Source organism: Cotesia typhae, unplaced genomic scaffold, assembly GCF_013202065.1.
Source record: "Cotesia typhae breed Kobodo isofemale line unplaced genomic scaffold, CoteBio_Ctyphae contig_22, whole genome shotgun sequence".
Lineage (NCBI taxonomy): Eukaryota > Metazoa > Arthropoda > Insecta > Hymenoptera > Braconidae > Cotesia > Cotesia typhae.
The window spans coordinates 2,825,514-2,847,803 of NW_027423728.1; the positions used below are offsets into that span (position 1 = coordinate 2,825,514).

The 22,290-nt window shown below is 27.2% G+C and overlaps 1 protein-coding gene across 1 annotated transcript in view; it reads left to right on the top strand.

Annotated features, from left to right (window-relative positions):
* The window catches only part of Tty (tweety), a 38,602-nt gene extending 16,943 nt beyond the window's left edge, over positions 1–21,659 (top strand). The window contains exons 3-7 of the mRNA XM_074259983.1: positions 3,355–3,962; positions 5,670–6,203; positions 7,979–8,218; positions 10,273–10,385; positions 15,821–21,659. Coding sequence (XP_074116084.1) covers positions 3,355–3,962; positions 5,670–6,203; positions 7,979–8,218; positions 10,273–10,385; positions 15,821–16,314 — 1,989 coding nt within the window. The 3' untranslated portion in view covers positions 16,315–21,659. The remainder of the gene's footprint in view (positions 1–3,354; positions 3,963–5,669; positions 6,204–7,978; positions 8,219–10,272; positions 10,386–15,820) is intronic.
* The last annotated feature ends 631 nt before the right edge of the window (positions 21,660–22,290 follow it).

Here is a 22,290-nt window from a genome sequence, read left to right on the forward strand (position 1 = left end):
ACATTTAATGATAATAATTTAATGTCTATTGGTTAAATAGTTTTTTTCGATTAGGCATGTCTAACAATCTTCTCTTCATTTGTCAATATAGATTTCGTGAAAACATGTTTAATAATTAATAATTATTCAGCAGTAATATGTATAAAAAACAGAGATTTTCCGAAAACATCTATTCTGTGAGTAAAACGGAGCATTTAAAGGTTATGACATGACCTGCCGCATGACAGTGAGGTTAATCAAACCTAAAACATGCTAAAGGAACGTCAGAAAACGGTTAATAATTGAATTTTTTACTGTGAGCGTGCCAAAGACCTCCGGCGAAGTTCTTATACTATTACTTTTACTAGCTTTCAGCTCATGTATACTTATACAACCTATTTTTCCGATTTTTTTATCATTACTACTCCTTCGCAAATTTTATGAACGCCCAAGATATAAGATAAGAGATACAAGAAACTTTTTTGTTTTGTTATTGCTCCGATTCAAGTAAAAATCGAAATTGGTACAGTTGTTTTTCTCAAATCAATCAAACAAAAAGATATACCTTTGCCTTTGAAGAAGTATACTCAAAGCGTTGCTAGCCGACTTTTCTCCTTCTGACGTTCTCAATTTTAAAATCCATATCCGTCGTGACCTTTGCTTTGAATTTAACGTAGAGAAAAAAAAAATATTTAAACGGTATTATACATAGTAAGTATACCAAAGATCAAATGATGAAGTGTAAATGAATGTAAGAAAGGTTTAAGCCGCCCAGAATTTTATTATTTATATTAACTTAACTGGAGTTGATAATTCAAAGTGATTAACGAGCAGCAGTAAATATTGTCTAGGTAATTCCTTATTTCGCCACAACTTAATCCAGGACGTTAATTTTTTCCGAGTCATTAGTCAATCTTGAGAGTGAGTGTATATAGTAAAGTAGTTAAGACATTATATTTAAAAGCTGTGCTGAAATGAATTAGAATTAGAGCAAAAAGATGATATGTAGAAAGTTTTTGCTTCAACTTCATTTCTATATCTATCTCTTAGTAGTGCGCACTAAAAATCCTCAAGCACAGAGGAATGAATTCAGGCCATACCGAAACGAGAAAGCACAATACAGGCGAGTTTCAACAATGAACAAAGAGAACCTCGTTGGCATATACATAATGTGTATCCCGTATTACATATATATATATATATATATAATAGTAGAACCTCCGACCTCACCTCTGTGCTCTACTGCGATATTTCCTCTATTTCACATTTCAGTTTTTTTTTACTTTTACTTATAAATTCCACTTGATTATTTCAAGTATTTTTTATAATAATAATTAAATTTAAAAAAAAAGTTTGAGGGTGATATTTAAATAACTAGACAAACAAAACTAACTTGCCTATAGGTTAGGTTATTAGTTAAGAACGGGAAGATGATAAAAGAGGTTAACGGACGAGAGATGAGACTCGGAGAGAATATAAAGAACCCTAGAGACAAGAGACGAGACTGCGATAAGAGTCTTTCCGTATACACTTAGGCCAATAAAAAAGGTGAAAAAGGTTTTAATTGGTCGTCTGACGCACCTGCCGTGGAAAAGCTCGCCGGACCGTAAGATTGATATTTTTATTAATCGATCGTTAAGTACCAGACGATACAACAAGTTATAAAGCGGAGCTTTAGTTTTAAATACTTGTTGGTTCATAAATTTATAAATCTATAAATTTATATTCACCTTTTAGATTTATTTTTTTAATTGATTTAATATTTAATCTGGTAATTGTTTAGAATAAAGGCTCAGTCATTTTTTCTTCTTCGTAGCGGACTTATGAATCATTAATTATGAGCTTACAAAATTCTGTATTTATTTTTTTTTCGCAGTTTGAAAATCTAAAGAGTATTTACACTAATAGAAAAACAATCTTGATTCAAGAAACTTTTTTTCTTCAAAATTTGAACTTTTGAAACTAGATATAGATATATTTCTTTCAAGAATTTTTGTCTCTTGGTTCAAGATAGGCGATAACATTGATTCAAGATGTTACCGACTTGTGTTAAGAATGGCTTTTTTTTTTTAGTTATTAATTTACTTATTTCCAAAAAATAATTTTTTTTCGGTATGACAATTAAAGACTATTTCGTTTTTGAAATATACTTTGATGAATTATTTTAAGTTTTTTTAACGATAATGTTATTTTGGTTGAAAAACTAAATGTATTGATTGAAGATAATATAGCTCTTAAGCCAAGAAAATCTAAATCAAGACAAAAAATTCTTAAAGCAAAATAATCATTTGTCTTCCAAAATAAATTCTTAGATCAAGAAAATATCTTTTGAGTCAACATATAATAAATTTTCTATTAGAGTACTTGTCTTGCTTTTCATTAATATTTTTCAAACATTGATTTATAAAGTACAGTAGAACCTTGTTAAGTCGAACCAGGATAAGTTGAAAACCTCCAAATCTCGGAAAAATGTTTTGTTCCCTTCCTTTCAATCGAAATCTCAACTCTCTATTAGTCGAAATAATCAATGAGTACCTTTAAGCCATTTTGATACCTATTTTCCCTCCATAACTCGAAAAATTAAATTTTACCTCTGTATTTCGAACATAGGAATGTTTTATTTTACATCCTTTACAACTCGATTAGTTGAGACATAATCTCTACACGGAAAGAACAAGATGACACTGGATATCATCCCAGATTATACTGGGTAGAAAAAAATTTCAGATAGTAGCTAGTATAATCCAGATACCACCCAGTATAATCTGGATTATACTAGCTACTATCTGAAAATTTTTTCACCACAGATATCACTGAGTATAATATGAGATGATATCCAGTGTCATCTTGTTCTTTCCGTGGATAGTTCGAAAAAAAATAAATTCATTTTTTTCCCCTAAAGAGAATGATAAAGAAAATAAATAAAAGAAAAAGTATCACCATGTCATGGTTTAAGTATTTTTTGTAAATTTATGAAAAATTTATAAATTTTGACGTTCGATCAATGATTTAGAGGTGATACGCTAATTTTTCTGTTTGAAATTTTTTTTTATATTTTTGTATAAAAAATAGAATCATTAAAAAAAGAAGAAATCGTTGACATTTTAATTCTGACAATTTTAAGTGCGATTGAGTTCGATTTTATCAATTTTATATCTTGAATAAATTACTTGGTTTGAGGAAAAATATTCTTTTCAGATTTTTTTTTGCAATTTGTTCAATTTTTCATGGCATTTAAAAAAATTAGAACTTTTTACAATCAAAAAATAATAATACAAAAATTGAAACATTTATTTTTAATCTTAACTCTCTTGACTCTTAGCTTGAATGCACTGATAAATATAACTAAATCAATATTAAAAATTAATTTTTCAGAGTCTGGGAATCTTGGGGAGTATTCCAGCTGCCTGGTTGATCTTGACGCTACTAGTATTGTTAGTTTACCTCGTAACAAGATGTTGCGATCGAAAACCTCGGCCCAGAAGATCGATAACGCTATTGAAATGTTTGTTGGCCATTTTGGCGGTTCTCTGTTCCGGCGCGGTCGCAGTGGGACTCTACGGGAACGACGATGTTCACAACGGACTCGTACAGTTTTTGGACGCTGCCAAAAAGATTGATATGAGTATAACGTCTGTGAAAAACCAAACCGAGATGGTAGATTCGGTTCTCAGGAAAAATTTGAGACCCGGATTGACCACCTTGGGCGATTACTTGGACACTCCGGTTGCCAATGGGACTGCTTTCAAGTATATGATGGTGATTTGGAAACAGGTGACAGATAACACCTCAGTCGCGGTGGAACGCGGTGCGGAACTCAAGAAACACTTATGCTGCATTAATCTTGGATCTTCGATCGCCGTTGTTGACAAAATTGAATTCTTCAGGTGGCCGGTGACTATGGCTGTACTCAGCGCTCTGCTTGTACTGTGTGTGGTTCTGCTGGTCGGAGTCGCGCGACATTCTCGCTGTGCCCTCATTACGTGAGTATTTTCTCGCTCGATAAATTTATTTTCATTATTTATTATTACCTTATTTAAGTACTACGGGTAGCAGTATCTTTCTGAATATCTTATTACTTTATATTTTATTTACTAACGTTTTAAGGTTGGGGTGATCCATTTAACACTCAAATAAATACACTGATAAATAAATTAACTTGACTCAAGAGTTAAAATCTTGGATCAAGTATACCATTTTGAAGAAAGTGATTTTTTTTGAGTCATGAACATAAATTCTTGAGTTAAAAAATTATTCTTGGTCTAAGAAAATTTTCTTGTTTCAAGAATTTATTCTCTTGACTCAAGAAAATTATTTTCTTAAAAATGGTATTCTTGAATCAGGATTTTTTTTTTTCAATTTAATTATTACTAGTTTTTACCTGCGACTTCGCTCGCGTTGAAGCCCTTAGATAAATATCAAAGATAATTACATTCCAATAGAACTGAATCAATATGATTCTAATTTTTTCCCAACTAATTTTTTTATCTTTTGTAAAAAATAAAATTTTTTTTTAATAAAAAGTATCCTATGTTATTTCTAATAGGATAAAAGTACCGTTTGTGGCTATTTATTGTTCAAATAAACGATAGGATGTTTTAATTAAAATTTTTTAAAACTCAACAAAAATATGGTTATAATACTATAATTTTTTATAAATTAATTAAAATGTCAACTGGCCAAAAACGGTACCTCTACCCTACCTCCAAAAATATGTGTACAAAGTTTCATGATGATCGGTTTAGTACACAGAAAAAAAAATTTACTTTAATCAAGTAAATAATTTTGAATAATTCCATCTTTTTGATTTAAGTAGAAAAATTCTTAAACTAATAAATTTTTCTTAGTTAAAGTTAATTTTACTTAGCTTAAGAATTTTTTGTCTTGATTCAAGACAATGAAACTCTTCAAAATTATTTTTCTCGTTCAAGAATTTTTCTCTTGATTCGTTAATTTTTTTTTCAGTGTAGTTTTCGCGTGAAAGCGTAATAAACAAACTTACATTCACATTTATATTAGTAGGGATTTAGAGTCAGTTTTAACTGCTGTTAAATTCAATTTTTAGTAGAATTTTTATTTATTTCATTAATTACAAAAATTGAATTAATACTTTTTATTTTTAATTTTTAACAATTGAAAAATTTAAATTTTATTTAAAATTTACAGTTAAAAAAATATAATCAATGTATTTTTCAAAAAATTAATTAGACGCCTGATAAATTTTCTTTACTTTGTTAGAAAATATAGTAATTATTTATTTTTACGATTTACAATATTTTAACCCATAAAAATTATATTTAAAATTCTTTTTTAACAATCACTTATTTTTTTCTTTAAGTTCATTAAAAAATAGAATAATTCAAATTTAAAATAAAATACTTAAAAATAAAAAAAAATTTTCAAATATAAAATTTTTAATTTCTTAAACCACGATAACGAAGTGATTGTGGAATAAAATAATTACTAGAAAATATACATATGTATAACATATTATGTCAAGAAATTTAGTGACATTTATGTCTGTCACATAAACTAGTTTAATACTTCTTAAGTGATTAGTTGGAAAATAAAAAAGTTTCATACTGTCGTTCGATATTCAGACATGTACTTCCTGAAAAGTGAAAAAGTTCCTTTATATTGACGTTTGATTATTTGCTAAGCATTAAAAAAAAAAATTTTTTTTTGTGTAGGTTTTCTGTATTTGGCCTGTTTGCCGTCATAGTATCATGGTTAATGGCTTCCTTGTACCTAGCAACGTCAGTAGCCCTGGGTGACCTCTGCGTCTCACCTGACACTTATTTAATGAAAAACAGCCCCACCGTGATGGTCAGCGAAGTACTTAATTATTACATGCGCTGTGAAAGTACCCAGAACCATCCGTTTACTCAACGATTACGAGAAGGACAAATGGCTGCTGGGTTCATGCTATCGAGTTTGAATGCAGTCGAAAAAATCGCCTATGAACTCTACGACAAACAGACCCTGCAACCGAAGCTCCAAAGCCTCAAGGATAGCGTCATAGATATCAACGAACGTATGTCGCGCTTGACGACTCTTCTTGATTGCAAGCCTCTTCACAAGGAATATATTCGAGCTGCCCAAGGTCTTTGTCATCTTGGACTCTATGGTCTGACTTTCATGCTTCTGGCTAGTCTTGCTGCTGGACTGTTTTTTACGATTTTAGTCTGGGTCGATTCTCATACCTGGATTTATATCAGAAAACGGTAATCATTTTACTGGTTTCCTTAAGTAGGTTCTTTCGCCATCTATCTAGAATAAAAAATATTAGATTATGCATAAAATTAATTTTTATCTAATAGTTAAAGTCCTTATTTATCTATTAATTACTTATTTTGAATTAAAATAAATAAAAACATTAGCCACATGTCACAGAAATATTCATCTCCAACTGTGACATTTTGCTGATTGTAAATAAATAATTTTATTTTTATAACTTTTCTTCTTTCACAAAAGAAGTATATTGTACGCGATTTATTGTCATAGTTTATGAAGAACATTATTAATTTCGTTTTATCTTCCAACGATGATTCAGATAATAATAATGAAGCTGATAATAACAAAAACTACCTAATTTACAAATTAACAAAATTTCCCTTCTAACCATACGACAAAATCAACTAGTTCATCGGATTTATAATTATATCATCGAGGACATTTTATTTTTTAATTCAATACTAAATTGGATGTGCTTCTTGCGTTTGACATATCCATTATTAATTTATAATTGTGTTAATTATTTTAAAATAATTTAATTGACACAATAAGATGTTATTACTATTTTGTGCACAGAAAAAAAAATAAATTTGAATCAAGAAAAAAATTCTTAAACCAAGAAAATAATTTTGAAGAGTTTCATTGTCTTGGATCAAGACGGAAAATTCTTGAATGAAGCAAAATTTACTTAAACCAAGAAAAATTTCTTTGTTTAAGAATTTTTTTACTCAAATCAAGAAGATAAAATCCTTCAAAATTATTTATTTGATTCAAGTAATTTTTTTTTCTGAATTAATATTTAACTGTTACCATGGTTACCGTTGTCGTAGTAACCGTTGCTATAGTAACCGTTGTCATAGTAACTGTTACTATGGTAACCATTGCCAAAGTGGTCACCATAGCAACGAAAAGCAACAACAATGAAAACGTCACATCAACTTTTTAATAAAGGATTTTAATGAATGACCAAATTCATGGAGAACTAACTGAGAGTTATATCACATCGCTGAATTTTTTTTTTTTTCTTATATTGTCAGTACTTTTATCTCGGATAAAATTTTATCCTGGATTGAAGAACTGGCCCTTACAAGAGTCAAATTAATTTTTTTTTAATTTTCAAAATTTCAAAAATTAATGCTTCATATACTATTTATTTTTTAATCTTAGGAATTTTTTATTTTAATTTATCGAATATTGACTACTACAGTTATTGTGACTCAACTGGAGCGAAAGGACTTCCTTAAAATGATTGATTTTGAATAACTTTATCTTTATCAAAATTTTGCCATTTAATTTGTTTTATTTTAAATAATTAAAAAAAAAAAAATTATTTAATTACTAGAAATAAATTAAGTTATAAATTAAAAAAATAATTGTCATAAATTTAAGAGAATAAAAATTTTTTTTCTTCGTGAACACTTTTATAATTCTTATCCAAATGCCTCAAGCTTAAGATATAAAAAATAATTCTGATGATTTATCAATTTTTTTTTAACTACGATAAAAAATAAAAAGAAGATAAAACAATGGATAACAGTAATAAGAACAAATAAATGACCTTGACCTAATTACAATTTTTTTTAATTACTCATCAATAATCTTATCGATAACGATAATAATTTTTCACTAAATAAAGATAGTAATTTCCTTTTTAGTGAGAAAATTATCATTATCACTAACTAATTAATCCCAATGATTAAAAGTGTTTACTAACAAACGATTAATTTGTAGAACAGATAAACTGAAATAATAAAAATTGTTCCAGAAGGGATTACTCTCAAGTTGACGAGCAGGACCCATTTTTGCCACCGTCAGCAGCATCGCAGGCGATCGCAGCCAGGACTCTCCGTGGCCAAGGGTCGTACCCGCCTACAGCCCCTTCTCTTAATCCAAATTCTCATGGCACGAATAATACAATTAAGCAGCCTCTTCTGTTAACGCCGCCCCCGCCATCCTACGCTACCGCAACAGCTCGAGCACGTCAGCTGCACGAGAGCATGTTAAAGTTTGTGCATGTTTTTGTTCTTTATTTAATTTTAAATTTATACATATGTTAATTGTTTAGAAATCAGTCTATCAGAAATCAGTCTATGATGATGATACTCTAAGTACCAGGTGTCTGAAAATAATTTATTGCTTTGGTTTTTTAATCCGTCTAAAGTATAAAAATCAGATAAAAATTGGTAATTATTTACAAGTGTTCGGAAAAAAGTAAACCATAAAATTCACTCGGATTCTAGTTAATTTTTATAGTTTGTAACAGTAAAACGGAGATCGCAGTAGCAAAAATATAAATGTTACAGAACTTAATGTAGAAAGTGTAAAAAAAACAATTTACAATTTAATGTCGAAAATAAGTGATTAATTAATGATTTTTTAATGTTTATAATCACGCTAATAGTTTGGGTACTTTTCAAATAAATTTTAAAAATAATAGTGCCATCACAGTATCAATTACGAATAATTTAATGGACTAATGTGACTAAACAAATTTATAAAACCAGAAGACTACTAAAAACTCCTCCAAAAACATAATAAAAAATTGAATACCAAAAAATATATAGAACCAAAAGATACTAATTTTTGTCTCGACCTTTCTTATGATACACGGAAAAAAGTAAACTGTAAAATTCACTCGGATTCCGGTTAATTTTTATAGTTTGTAACAGTAAAACGGAGATCGGAGTGGCAAAAATATAAATATAACAGAACTTAATCTAGAAAGTGTAAAAGCTACAATTTGTAATTTAAGTCGAAAATAAGTGATTAATAGCTGTCACTAAAGTAAATAACAACTCTCTCATCTTGAAAAATTACAATTTCAAATAGTAAAAATTGCCGTTACAATATATAATCCATTCTATGAGGAGAAGAGGGTTTCACTCTGGGAGAATTTAACATTTTTAAACAGTAAAAATTCTACTCTTAAAATATATATTTTACCAGTCCAAGCAAGTCAATAATTATAGTTTGATTTTTAGCGTTGCGTTTAAAATTTACCATTTTACTTTGTAAATATTGACGTTGCTTGTGTTAGAAATTTAGTAACTCTATTGTATATTTTTTACATATCATGCGATCATTTTTTAGGTACCAAATGATAAATATCAAAGTCAAAATTCTTAATTATTATACTTAAAACATTTTAGATTTTCACATAGCGAATATTACTGTTTGAAACAGTATTTTTTTCCATGTAAAGAATAAATTGTAGCATTTAAATCATAAATATTATATAGTGATTATTAAAATCACGATTTTACTATTTGAAATGGTAATTTTTAGCAGTTGATCACTACTGATTTCAAATCGACTATTATTTATTACAGTTTTACTTTTTTCCGTATGGGGTCAATCCCATTTTGGGCCACAACTGGGTGAAAAATCGACTTTTTTTTTTTTTTTTAATTGTTCATTTTTTTATGTATTTTAAAAAAAAAAAATATATTAATAAAATTAAGTAGAAATTTCTTTAAAAAAAATGAAAATTAAAATGGTTGACCCCAATTGTAAATATTTACCTAAAAATTTTGTTAGACATCTGTTAATTTTAGCATCATTTACAATTAAAGTAGCAAAATCTTGATCATAGATCTTAATCATAGTAATAATTGCTACTTAAATTGTCATAAATCATAATCTTGCAATTACAATTGATAAATAATCGAACAATTTCTTACTATTATTATTATTATTATTATTATTATTATCTCATTATATACAGTCTGGATTTTTTCTGCTGCTTAAATAATTTATTTTCTTCAAGATGATAGATCTAAAAAAAAAGTTAAATTTTGTTAGAGCTGCTGCTTGCGCCAATAGATGTTAGTTGTGCGTTTTATTAATCAGTGGATAGAATTTTATTACTATAAACGTATTTTTTTTTAATCGTATACATACAAAGAAGTTCAAGTTTAAAGTTTTGAATTTAATGTTATTAATTTATTAATTAAATTAATTTAATGATTATTTAATTAATTGATTAATTAAGTAGATTATAGAAGAAGAAGAAAGAGAAGAAGGGGTTTGTTGTAATTAATTTTATTTTGATGATTACAGAGGTGGGGGTGTTAACGGGAGTGGAGGGATCGGAGATCACAAACTGTCTCAGCATAATCAGCAATCGGCAAGTGGACGAGCTGAGCACCGTTCTGGGCACGGAGATCAACCTGGTCAGTACGCAACTTTAAGTAAACAATGCAAAACTCTTGAATCTAATGATTTCTACTGAGGACACGCCCCCTCGGGACCTGGTGAGATTTTTTTTGTTATTACTTTGTTAATTATAGATAATAGTTTTAATTATTTTTGGGATAGAAAAAAATTACTCGATTGAGTTTATAATTTCAATAAAATTTTACAAATTCAAAAAAATGGGATAAACACAATTTTTTCTTAATCGTTCTGTATTTTGTGCAAAATCTGAAGAATAAGGTACCCGCGGGTAATAAGATCGTTATCAAATTCGATCTTTATCAAATCGTTCCTTGTTTTCATAAATTTTCAATTTTAAGTACGGTTTCAATCGAAATCAAGATTCTATTGATCTTGTCGTGACTTCAAAATAATACCATGGATTACATTTCAAGAATAAAAACAAAGATTTTAGAAAAGCCTTGCAATGTCTTAACAAGATCCAATCTAATAAGGTACCCACGGGTAATAAGGCCTACGTGATAGAAATGCTATTTAAAATAACCGCTTCCGCTAAAGACTTCTCTGGTAGAAGCGTCTAGCATAGAAATGTCGCTACAAATTTACAGAGACCCGATACAACGTTCCTTGTCCTCTATATTTCATCATCCTAAATATGCTAAAGTAGCGCAGAAGAATTCTTAAAAAACGATTTGAGTAAATGGTAAACATTTTTTATAATTTTATATTTAATAATTTAAAATCATTGTTCTAATTTTTATCAACATCTTAAAAAGTATTGTTGCTCAATTTAAGTGAAGATTGATCTCTAATACCAATTTTATCAAGTATAGTATAACTATTTCCAGTATGTATAACCCTTGGGCCTTATTACCCTACCGTAGTAAAATAAGGCCTATTCACAAAGTTTTTGAAAAAATTTAATTTTGTGTTTGTTTATGGTGAAAATTACCATTACTCCAATATATTTTATGACTAATGTATTAATCTAAAAATTAATTATACATTGTAATAATTAAATACAATATTTTCGATTTTTTTCTAAATCTCCCTTCGCTAGGCCTTACTACCCACCGGTACCTTAATTTAAAAATTACCGCGTTATCTCTAAATCGTTGATTAAAAGTCAAATTTTTCAAAAATTTATAAAAAATGTTTAAATCATAAAAAATGTTGGTAAATATTTACAAGTGGGGTAAAACATTTTAATTTTAATATTTTTTAAATGAAATTTCTATTTGATTTTTATTTGATTTGGAAAACACAAAAAAATAAACAATTAAAACAAAAAGTTGATTATCACAATTTTAACTTTAAATAATAAGTTTTTCAATGAAAAAGATTGATATTCGAAAAATTTCAAAGAAAAACAAAACAAGAAAAAAAATTTTTTCATTTTTATGGCCTCACTTAAATAATTACCTTATTTTTAATTTAAAAATCTCAACTATAAATGCAGTATTAAGTAATTTAGTTTTGAATGTCGAAAGAAAACATTAATAACATTTAGATAATCGTCGGTATCATAAATGTGAACTTAGTCGTTAAATATGACGCAAAAGTTCCCGACAATTAGCGACAATTGTTATATTTGTTTCAGTACTTTATAAAGACTTTAGAAGGAAACTTTTAAAATGATTATAGTTATTAACATCTTTAAACTTTATTTTGTTTATAATACGCTCGAGTTAGTTAACATAAAAACTTTCCTTGTTTTCTCAATTAACAATAGTTTATTAAAATTAAATAACTGTTTTAAATATAAAAGCTTAAATTTGTTAAAGTGTCGGATTATTTCGTTGTATAACGGATGGGAGTTATGAAAACTGTGATGAGATGCTTATTCTATAAACATAAATAAATGCAAAGTTATTTTAATTTTTTTATTCAAATTTTCTTGTTTAACTTGATGCAAGTATAGCGACTGGTTATCCTTTTAGTTATGAATTATGACTTTTCAGGCTTTTTTTATTTATTGAAAAAAATGAAATTGATCATGACTAGTAAAAAAAAAAAAAATAGGAGTGTTAGTTCCGTTTTCTTGTAAAAAGTTTTATCTTTCGGATGTGACTAACAGATTCTACTTGGCTTGTTTTTAAAAGCGATTTATCGTTACTTTTTTATCATTTTATCAGCAACTTTATCGAAGGAAATTTGACGTTGAAATAACTGTAATCATCTTGAAAGAAAATCTTGAAGCTTTGAATTTTTTTTACATAACATTTCAAACTAAAATAATACTTTTTTATAATAAATTATTTGCTCATTTTTTATTTTTTTTTTGTTTAATTAAAAATAAGTTTCAATTATAAATTTATTGTTTTCGATTTTAATATAAAATACAAAATAATAAATACTAGCAGCCTTATAGTCACTTTGTGACTGCCGGGACTTTGAACTATAAATAACTAAAATTTTGCTTTATTAAATAATGACTTTTGTTAAATTGCACTGTACTTTTTTAACTATTGATGTTTTTAAAGATATAACCTCATCCCGATGTTACACTCATCAAGAGCTTTTATTTGAGTACCCACATGCATTTTCATATATTTTTCATGTATACATATATATTAGGGTGGGTCAAAAAAATCGAATAATTTATGTTTGACTTTATACTCTGAAAAATAGGTTCGTAGACACCTAAAAAGAATTCTCTCCAAGTATAAGCTCTTAATTATAACGGGAAGGTCCTCCGCTTTGCGGGTTTCTATTTTTTTCGAATAATCAGATAAAAAAATTTATATCTCGCTTCCAACTGCTTGGAAAAATATTCCGTGGCATAGATTTTGTGAGAAATTGAATGCTTTACAAAAAGGTCTCTTATGACTTTTTCAAAAACTCAACCGATTAAAAGATATTCATAGTTGAAGTTTGGCTATTTTAAGGAAAATATTCGTTTTTATTATGAATTTTATAAGTCGATGAAAAAAATTATTTCGGATTGCGGAACTCATGATTTTGTAGGAAATTTACTGCTCTACAAAAATGGTCTCTTATGATTTTTTGATTAAGTGAAGCCGTTACGAGATATTCATCGTCAAACATTAACGAATATCAATATTTCCAGTTTTTGATCAATAATTCGATAAATTTTAATTTAAACTATGAGTTTCAGGAAAATTTACATAAATTTGAGTTTCGATCGATAAAGAAATGTTATAAACAATTTTTTTAATATTGTTTTCAGTCTTGAGCTTGTTTGATTGCATTAAAACAAGAAATTAGAGCATTTTTTTCGACATATAGCCAATGATTAGTTTAATTTGAAGTGAATGACATATTTCTTTGTCAAATTTAATATGAAAAGTATTGAATCAAGTGAGAAACAACCAGTATTTAACTTTTTTATAGATAAATTTTTATTGAATTATCAATTGCAATATAATTGTCTATATTTTTAACATAACAGTACGCTATTACTATAAATAATTTCTTTTATTACAATTTGGGAATGTTTTTGATGTTCTTTGACAACTTGCAATAAGTACTGGAATTGTTCTTCATTTTTGTCAAGCATTGATTATATTCACTAACTAATGCAACAGCTCGCTCTGCTGAATCATTGACAACTTTTAGTTGTTGAAAGTATTCTTTATTTTCGAGATAACTCTCATTAGTAGGCCATAATTCAACATCGACATCAAGAAAGTCATACGGTAGATCGAAGATTTTGAAAAGATTTAATGACTTTTTAGACACAAAGTCACTCAGAGTTCTCTGCGCCAATGAATTCAAATCTTTTTTAGCAATTACAAATCTTTTAGCTTTAGAATCTGTACCTTCACGAGTATTAACAGCTTCAACAATACTTTTTTTACTTCTAATGGAACGCCATCGTCAAACAGTGATAAAATGGCAAGTTCATCGCTCAAATACCATAAGTGCGAAATCATTTTTTCACACGTAGCTGAAGAAATCAAAGGATTGATATGTTTGTACTCCAATAAATTTTTCATAAACTGCAAGTCATGATAAGCAGCAGTTGTTGCAGAAGTTGATGAAAACCAAGCTTTTAAATACAATGTGACTATAAAAATACAGAAATGACGAAGACCATGCAATTCTTTCTGAGAGAGTTTGAATTCATCTCTGAATAGATACATTTTCAAACTATAAATGGCCTTAGCCATCCATCTAGCATGATGAACAGCACCAGGACGTTTGAAAGAAATCTTTTCTTGAGGCATTTCTCCAAGGAAAATCAATGATAATTCCAATAATTCTTTATCTAACTTATTATAACATTTCTTTATCGATCGAAACTCAAATTTATGTAAATTTTCCTGAAACTCATAGTTTAAATTAAAATTTATCGAATTATTGATCAAAAACTGGAAATATTGATATTCGTTAATGTTTGACGATGAATATCTCGTAACGGCTTCACTTAATCAAAAATCATAAGAGACCATTTTTGTAGAGCAGTAAATTTCCTACAAAATCATGAGTTCCGCAATCCGAAATAATTTTTTTCATCGACTTATAAAATTCATAATAAAAACGAATATTTTCCTTAAAATAGCCAAACTTCAACTATGAATATCTTTTAATCGGTTGAGTTTTTGAAAAAGTCATAAGAGACCTTTTTGTAAAGCATTCAATTTCTCACAAAATCTATGCCACGGAATATTTTTCCAAGCAGTTGGAAGCGAGATATAAATTTTTTTATCTGATTATTCGAAAAAAATAGAAACCCGCAAAGCGGAGGACCTTCCCGTTATAATTAAGAGCTTATACTTGGAGAGAATTCTTTTTAGGTGTCTACGAACCTATTTTTCAGAGTATAAAATCAAAAATAAATTATTCGATTTTTTTGACCCACCCTAATATATATCATATATATAAATATATGAAAAATTGATGTGGGTACTCAAATGAAAGGTCTTGATGAGTGTAATGTCGGGGTGAACTTATATCTTTAAAAATTTCATAAGTTGACAAGATACAAAGTCATTTTTTAATTATGTTAAATTGCACTGTACTTTCTTAAATATTGACGTTTTTAAAGATATAAGCTCATCCCGATGTTACACTCATCAAGAGCTTTTATTTGAGTACCCACATGCATTTTTATATATTTTTCATGTATACATATATATAATATATACAAACATATGAAAAATTGATGTGGGTACTCAAATGAAATGTCTCAATTAGTATAACATCAAAATGAGTTTATATCTTAAAAAATGTCAATAGTTCAAAAGATACAAAGTTATTTCTTGATTATGTATCTAGAGATAGATCATTTTCGAATGCAGCCTAACTACTTATCATTATAAATTGACTATTGATAAGAATGATATGAAACTTTGAAAAGACACAACTCCAGATCAAGACGTTTCCAATGATACCAAATTTAACCATAAAAACCTGTTTTATCATATAAATACACTGGCCACAAAATTTTTCTTATTCTCTTAATAATATAGATTCTTGTTAATTTTAGGGAGGGAACCTCCTTGGACTCCAAGTGTGGCGTCCTTCACCGGTACAATGTCTCATAACTCCCACGGACCTGCCCATCTCGCGACTTTTCAAGACTCTCGCAAGACCCAGACGCTGGACCCGAAGAATCTCGCAAACCTAAAACGAGGACCCACCCCAGTGTGGAACCAGAATCGACCACTGCCTCCAAACCCGAGTCAGCCATCCTGGGAATTCGAATCGCGGTCGCAAACCAACATGAATCAGTTTCGGTCATTGATGAAGAACAAGACGCCGAACATCAGAGTCCAAGATCAAGTTCAGGACCAAGTGAGAACTCTCGACCGAAACTTCTCTCGCGGACAGTTCAATGGCGCAGCTCCCAACAACGTTGTTCCTAATATGTACGGAACATACAACCGCGCTCAAGCGCGCCAAGAAAAGGCCTCCGCTATTCCTACTCTCAGCCAGGTCCAAGGTAGCGATCCCAACCTTTACGCTGTTACGGAGTTATAAAATCTTTCATCATGAGACAACATATGAGATAATAGATAATAACAATAATTTAAAATGGTCCTAATTAATAAGACATCATTCGGTGTATAATATTATTATAATTATTATTATATGCTGTCTGATATTTAATATATTTACGAAGAAACCAAAGTTTTAACAGGTGAAAAATATATCGAGACTGAGATTAATATTTATAATGAACAAAAGAGGGGGCGAAGAATCTCGGACAAACTCAACAATCGAAATATTTATACAATGAGATTTATAATTAATGTGTAACGACCTGAATCTCAATCAAAATGCCAGACATTTATTATTATTACTAAATTCTATTATGATGAAATAATGATGATTAATATCACGATAGATTACACCCTAGGACTGTAAAATTGGTGGCACTTTTGTTTATTTTATATTGATGTAATTAAAATTACTACCTAGGGAAGTAGACGTCAATAGATATCGATATCACATTTTATGTGAGAGAGAATACCAAAAGACAATTTTTAAAGATTATTTATACTATATGTTTAAAATATTATTATTATTATTATTATTATTATATCGCGCAAATTATATGTAATTTATGTTTGTACTGTGAGTTTCGAGAAGATGATTATTTACCTATTAATAACAGCGGTAGAATTTAAAAATTTATCTTTTTGAATTTTGATATGCATAACTTTCTATTCTATGATCAATTTCAACTGATTAAAATTATCTATGAGACTTTAGTAATTATTTATTTTTAAATTAAATTGATTGTAAATTTATATTTTTACTGCTGCTATTTTTGAATAGATAAAAAAATTAATTTGGTTCAAGAGAAAAAATCTTGAATCGAGAAAATCATTTTTAAAAATTTCTTTGTCTTGGGTTACGTTTTGAAGGCCATCTTCATGCTGATTTTCATTAATTTTTTTAAGGTATAAAAAATTAATATTATTTATTGAAATTATCAAGTTATTTTATACATATATTTATGACTATTTTTTCGTATTAAACAACAATATAACTTAATAAATAGCGGAGATATTACATTTTTTATATGAACCTCAGTTAAAAAAAAAAAAATAAATAATAAAAATTTTCATTTTTTAGAAGGCTTTGAAATCAAATCGTGATTTTTTATCATATTTTCATACATTGTTTATTAAAAAAAATTAATAAAAAATCAGCATGAAAACGTTTTTCTACATGTATTTCCCCCCATAAGTAGAAAAATTTTTTAATTAAGTAAAATTTACTGAAACAAAGAAAAATTTATTAATTAAAAAACTTTTCTTCTTGATTTAACGTAATGAAATTTCTCCAAATGATCTTCTTGATTAAAGATTTCTTCTCTTGAATCAAAATAAATTTTTTTATCAGCGTAACAAACTTAGAAAATTCATCTCTTATTTATTTAATAATTATCCCACCCTATCTAGATGATAATTATAAAACTAAACAACAGTTACCAATTAAATATTTATTATTTAAAGTAACAATTTTTCCAGGTCCATCTTACTAACTATGATTACTTCTGTTAAAATTTTTTTATTTTGTTTGACCGTATAGTAAAATTACTATTACTTTTGTGAAGAAATAATTTATCCTTAAAAAAAAAATTTAATCTGTAATTACAAGGGTTAAAATACTTTCATCGATTTCTGTGTTTAAAGTAATAAAAAATAGCTAATAAAACTGCCACTGCTCAGGCGACCCATATACACTTTCAGTACAAACCGTAATCCGGTGGTACGTTCCCAGTTGGAAGTTATATTAATAATTATTAAGTTATTACATGTAAGCCCGGGAACACAATAAAAAAAAGGTTCTAAAATAATAATTATTTGAAATATGTTCATGCGGAAAGATTGTATTGTACTAAAGATCATAAAAATTAAAAAAAAATGATACAAAATCGCTACAACGAAACCTACGGCGAATTCCGCAATTAAGTTCGATCTTAACTTTGTAAATACGTAGATAAAATATAAGAATTAAATAAATATTAAATAATAAATAAAAATAAAGTGTAAAGTGTGGCAATTTAAAGAGGTATAATCATAATATTTAATTGTATGCCATGGTATTTAAATTTGTTTAAAAATACTGTGTTTGTTTTGTCATTTCTTCCATTCAGTAAATTTTTAATGGCAATTAAGTGAGCCGACATTTAAAAATTTTTAGAATTTTTTTTATTGAAAAAATTATTAAAAAAAAATTAATTGAAAAAATTTCACATATAGAAAATTTTAAAAATTCGCGTTACAGATGCCATAAGGGTGTATGATAAAAATTTTAATTTTTATTCTAAGTTCAAAAAAATTTTTAGTTTGAAGAAAAATTTTTTTTTGCATTTCTGCACATTTCATGAAAAAATACTTCGGTTTCTATAAAACAATTTTTTTTTAGAATCAACGTATATTTGTATGAAACGTGAAGAATGCAAAAAAAAAATTTTCTCCATACTAAAAATTTTTTTTGGACTTGAAAAAAATAGGATTTTTATTATACGCCTTTATGACATCAGTAACGAGAATTATACGTGAAATTTTGTAAAAATACTTTTTTTTGTTCTAATTTAATTAATAAAAAAAAATCTAAAATTGTTAAACGTCGGTTAATTTTAATGTCATAATTTTTGACCTAAAAAATGTAAGGAAGATTCAGTGCCATTCCACCAGCATTTATTTATATCAAATTTTGTAATATTTATACAAAATGTATTTGTTTGGAATTGTTTTTTTTTTTTTTTTTTCCATAAATTTACTACAATCATTATTATTATAAATTATATTATTATGATTATTATTATATATTATGAAAAAGTAGATGTAAAGATTTAATAAAGAAGTTAGATTATGTGACTTATTACAACGCGTATTTATATGGGCTGCTTAGTGTGGGACTACCCGATGTAAATAATTGTAAAATTTATTAAAATTATAATTATAATTATGGAGAATAATTAGTAGAATTTATAGATGTGAGTTTTAATTTATAGTTTGGATAAGTTTCAAATATTGAGGAAATAATTGAGCGTCGCTGGCTTGAAGACACAAGTAAAAAATTATATAATAATAAACAAGGAAGAAATGAAGGAGAATTTATAATTAATTAATACTGTAAGATGTAATGAGTAATGTAATGTTAGAAAATAATAATAATAATAATTATTATTATTATAATTATAATTATAAAGAAATGGTAACTTGAATTTGATCGTATATCCTAGTCACTAAGTAAACAGTGTTCATCAGCTAATAATTTCTTGCCAAATAAAATAAATGGCTCAAATTTTTATCAAAAATCTAAATTAGTTTAATTTTTCGTGAAAAGAAGTTTAAAAAAAATTACTTTATTAAAAAATTCTTACGTTTAATTTTTAAAATAAGGAAATTTAAACTGATGTCTGTCATGCTCGTACATATTAAAAAACTAAAAGGGTTTTACCTTAAAAAGTAGTAAATTACAGTGCATTAAATCTTTTGTAGTTTTATTAACGAATAGCTCTACACCTCGAATTAATAAAATAAATTAGATCTATAAAATTAATAATTAAATGAATAAATTAATGGAACCATTTTATTAAAATTAAAATATCGTCTATTGTTGAAGACTGCCGTAAATAAAACGGACCAATACAGTATTCTATGTAAAACTTTTTTTTAATCTTTGTATGTGTCAAAATTCAAGCCTTTTTTACTATTTAAATTATTTACTATTCCGCATTACTAATGCCAAAAGGGCGTCAATATTTACGCCCTTTTGGATCTGCAAAGCCAAAAGGTATAAAAAATTTTTTTTTCCTTCAACCAACTTAAAAATGTGTATAACATTCAGATCTGTAATAAAAGAGAATAAAAAAATTTCTTTTTGTATAAAAAAATTTTAAAGCCCAAAGGGCGTATCATTTATTTTTAATCATAATTAATTATTAGACTTGTTTAATTGTACAAATTACAAAATCATATCAGATTAAAATATTTTTTTTTAAAGTTTAAATTTACAAGCTATGTATATTTATTATTGTTTACTTTTAGCAGCAAAACATAATGATAATTTAATTGATATTTTAGTTTCTTCTTTAATCAAATACACATCCTCTTCAAACAAAATGAGTAGAGGGGTCATTATTTTTACCAGTATTATAACTTTTCTTTTTTTTTGTTTAAGCTAATAATTAATTATGATTAAAAAAAAATGATACGCCCTTTTGGGTTTAGAATTTTATTGTTTTAATGCCAAAAAGGCGAATACAAAAAAATTTTTTTTATTAACTTTTCTTACAGATCTAAATGTTATAAACATTTTTAGATTAGTTGGAGTGAAAAAAAAATTTTTTTATACGCCCTTATGGCTCTGCAGAGCCAGAAGGGCGTAGATGTTGAGATGCGCTCTTTTGGCATCAGTTACATGATTTACCAAAAAGGCACAAAGTAACACGAAAAACGGCAATTACTTTTATTCTAAAGAAAAAATGCCTATACATGATGAATAAATATAAAAAAAAAAAAAAATCTTATTAAGGAAGACAATTGTCAATGAAACGTTCATTCTAATTTATTGTCAATTGTACAGAAGCGACCCTATTAATATTATTAATTACGAATTTTGTACAGCGGTAATAAATACACGTGAATTTATTATCCCGTTGACTCTACGAATTTTCACCTCGTTCAATTTTTTAATCATTTTTATACGCCGTAATTGATAAAAAAAATTAATTAATAATTAATGATTAATGTATTTGTACTTAGTTTAAAAATTTAAAATATGTAATTGAACTATTTTGGGTTAATTAATAATTGGTCATAGGCACAGACTAGAAATTTGAAATACACCATTAATTAGTGGCCTAGCACGAATTTTTATGCAATATTTATAATTATTAGACATATATTAATTAATTTGAGTAAAGAAGAAATAAGATTAAATCAAAAGTCGATTTATGATGGCGGAAATTTAAATGGCGCTCAACTTTTCTTGATTTTTAGAATTTTTTTTTTTATATATAATTTTATAAAAATATTTTATAATTATATAAAAACAAGGCTACGAATAATAAATTGTTTGTTTGATTGTATTAAGGTTTGTATCAGTACAAATAGCGTACATAAGCTTTAATAGAAGAAATTATAAACGATAAAAAAGGGTTTTTAAACTGGAAAAAAAAAAAAATAAATAAAAAAAAAAATAAAATAAAATAAAATAAATGGATGCTGATAAATAAAAGCAATTACTTATAATTTTCAGTGAATTAAAAATATTGTGTCTGCCACGCAACTCAACTTTATTATTCCTCCTATTGTATCGCTAATAAACTAAAAGAGAAATAAAGTACATTTAAATGTTAATTTATAATTTTTAATAAACCCTTTCCAGTGAAAACTTTAAGAGGGATAGCTACTGTGAAATTTCAAAATAAAAAAAAATTTTTTTTTTTGACCAATCAAAGTTTATATATTTAAATATATGTATCTTCAGTTTTATACGAAAATGTCGAATATTTTTCGAGCTATAGTCATTTTTGCTCCACAAAAATCCTTATAATTTTGTAATAACATGATATTTTTTAATAAAAATTAAGGAGTATGATCTTCACATGGAAAGAACAAGATGACACTGGATATCATCCCAGGTTATACTCAGTGATATCTGTGGTGAAAAAAATTTCTGTTAGTAGCTAAAAAATCCAGATTATACTTATTATAATCCAGATTATACAGCGTAATATCGGGATTATACTCATTATAATCTGGATTATATTCATTATGATCTGGATTATACTCATTATAATCTGGATCATACGCATTATAATTTGGATTATACTCATTATAATTTGGATTATACTAATTATAATTTGGATTATACTAATTATAATCTGGATTATACTAGCTATTATCTGGATTTTTTTTCACTCAGTATAATCTAGGATGATATCCAGTGTTATCTTGTTCTTACCGTGCAATGAATATTTTTTAAAAC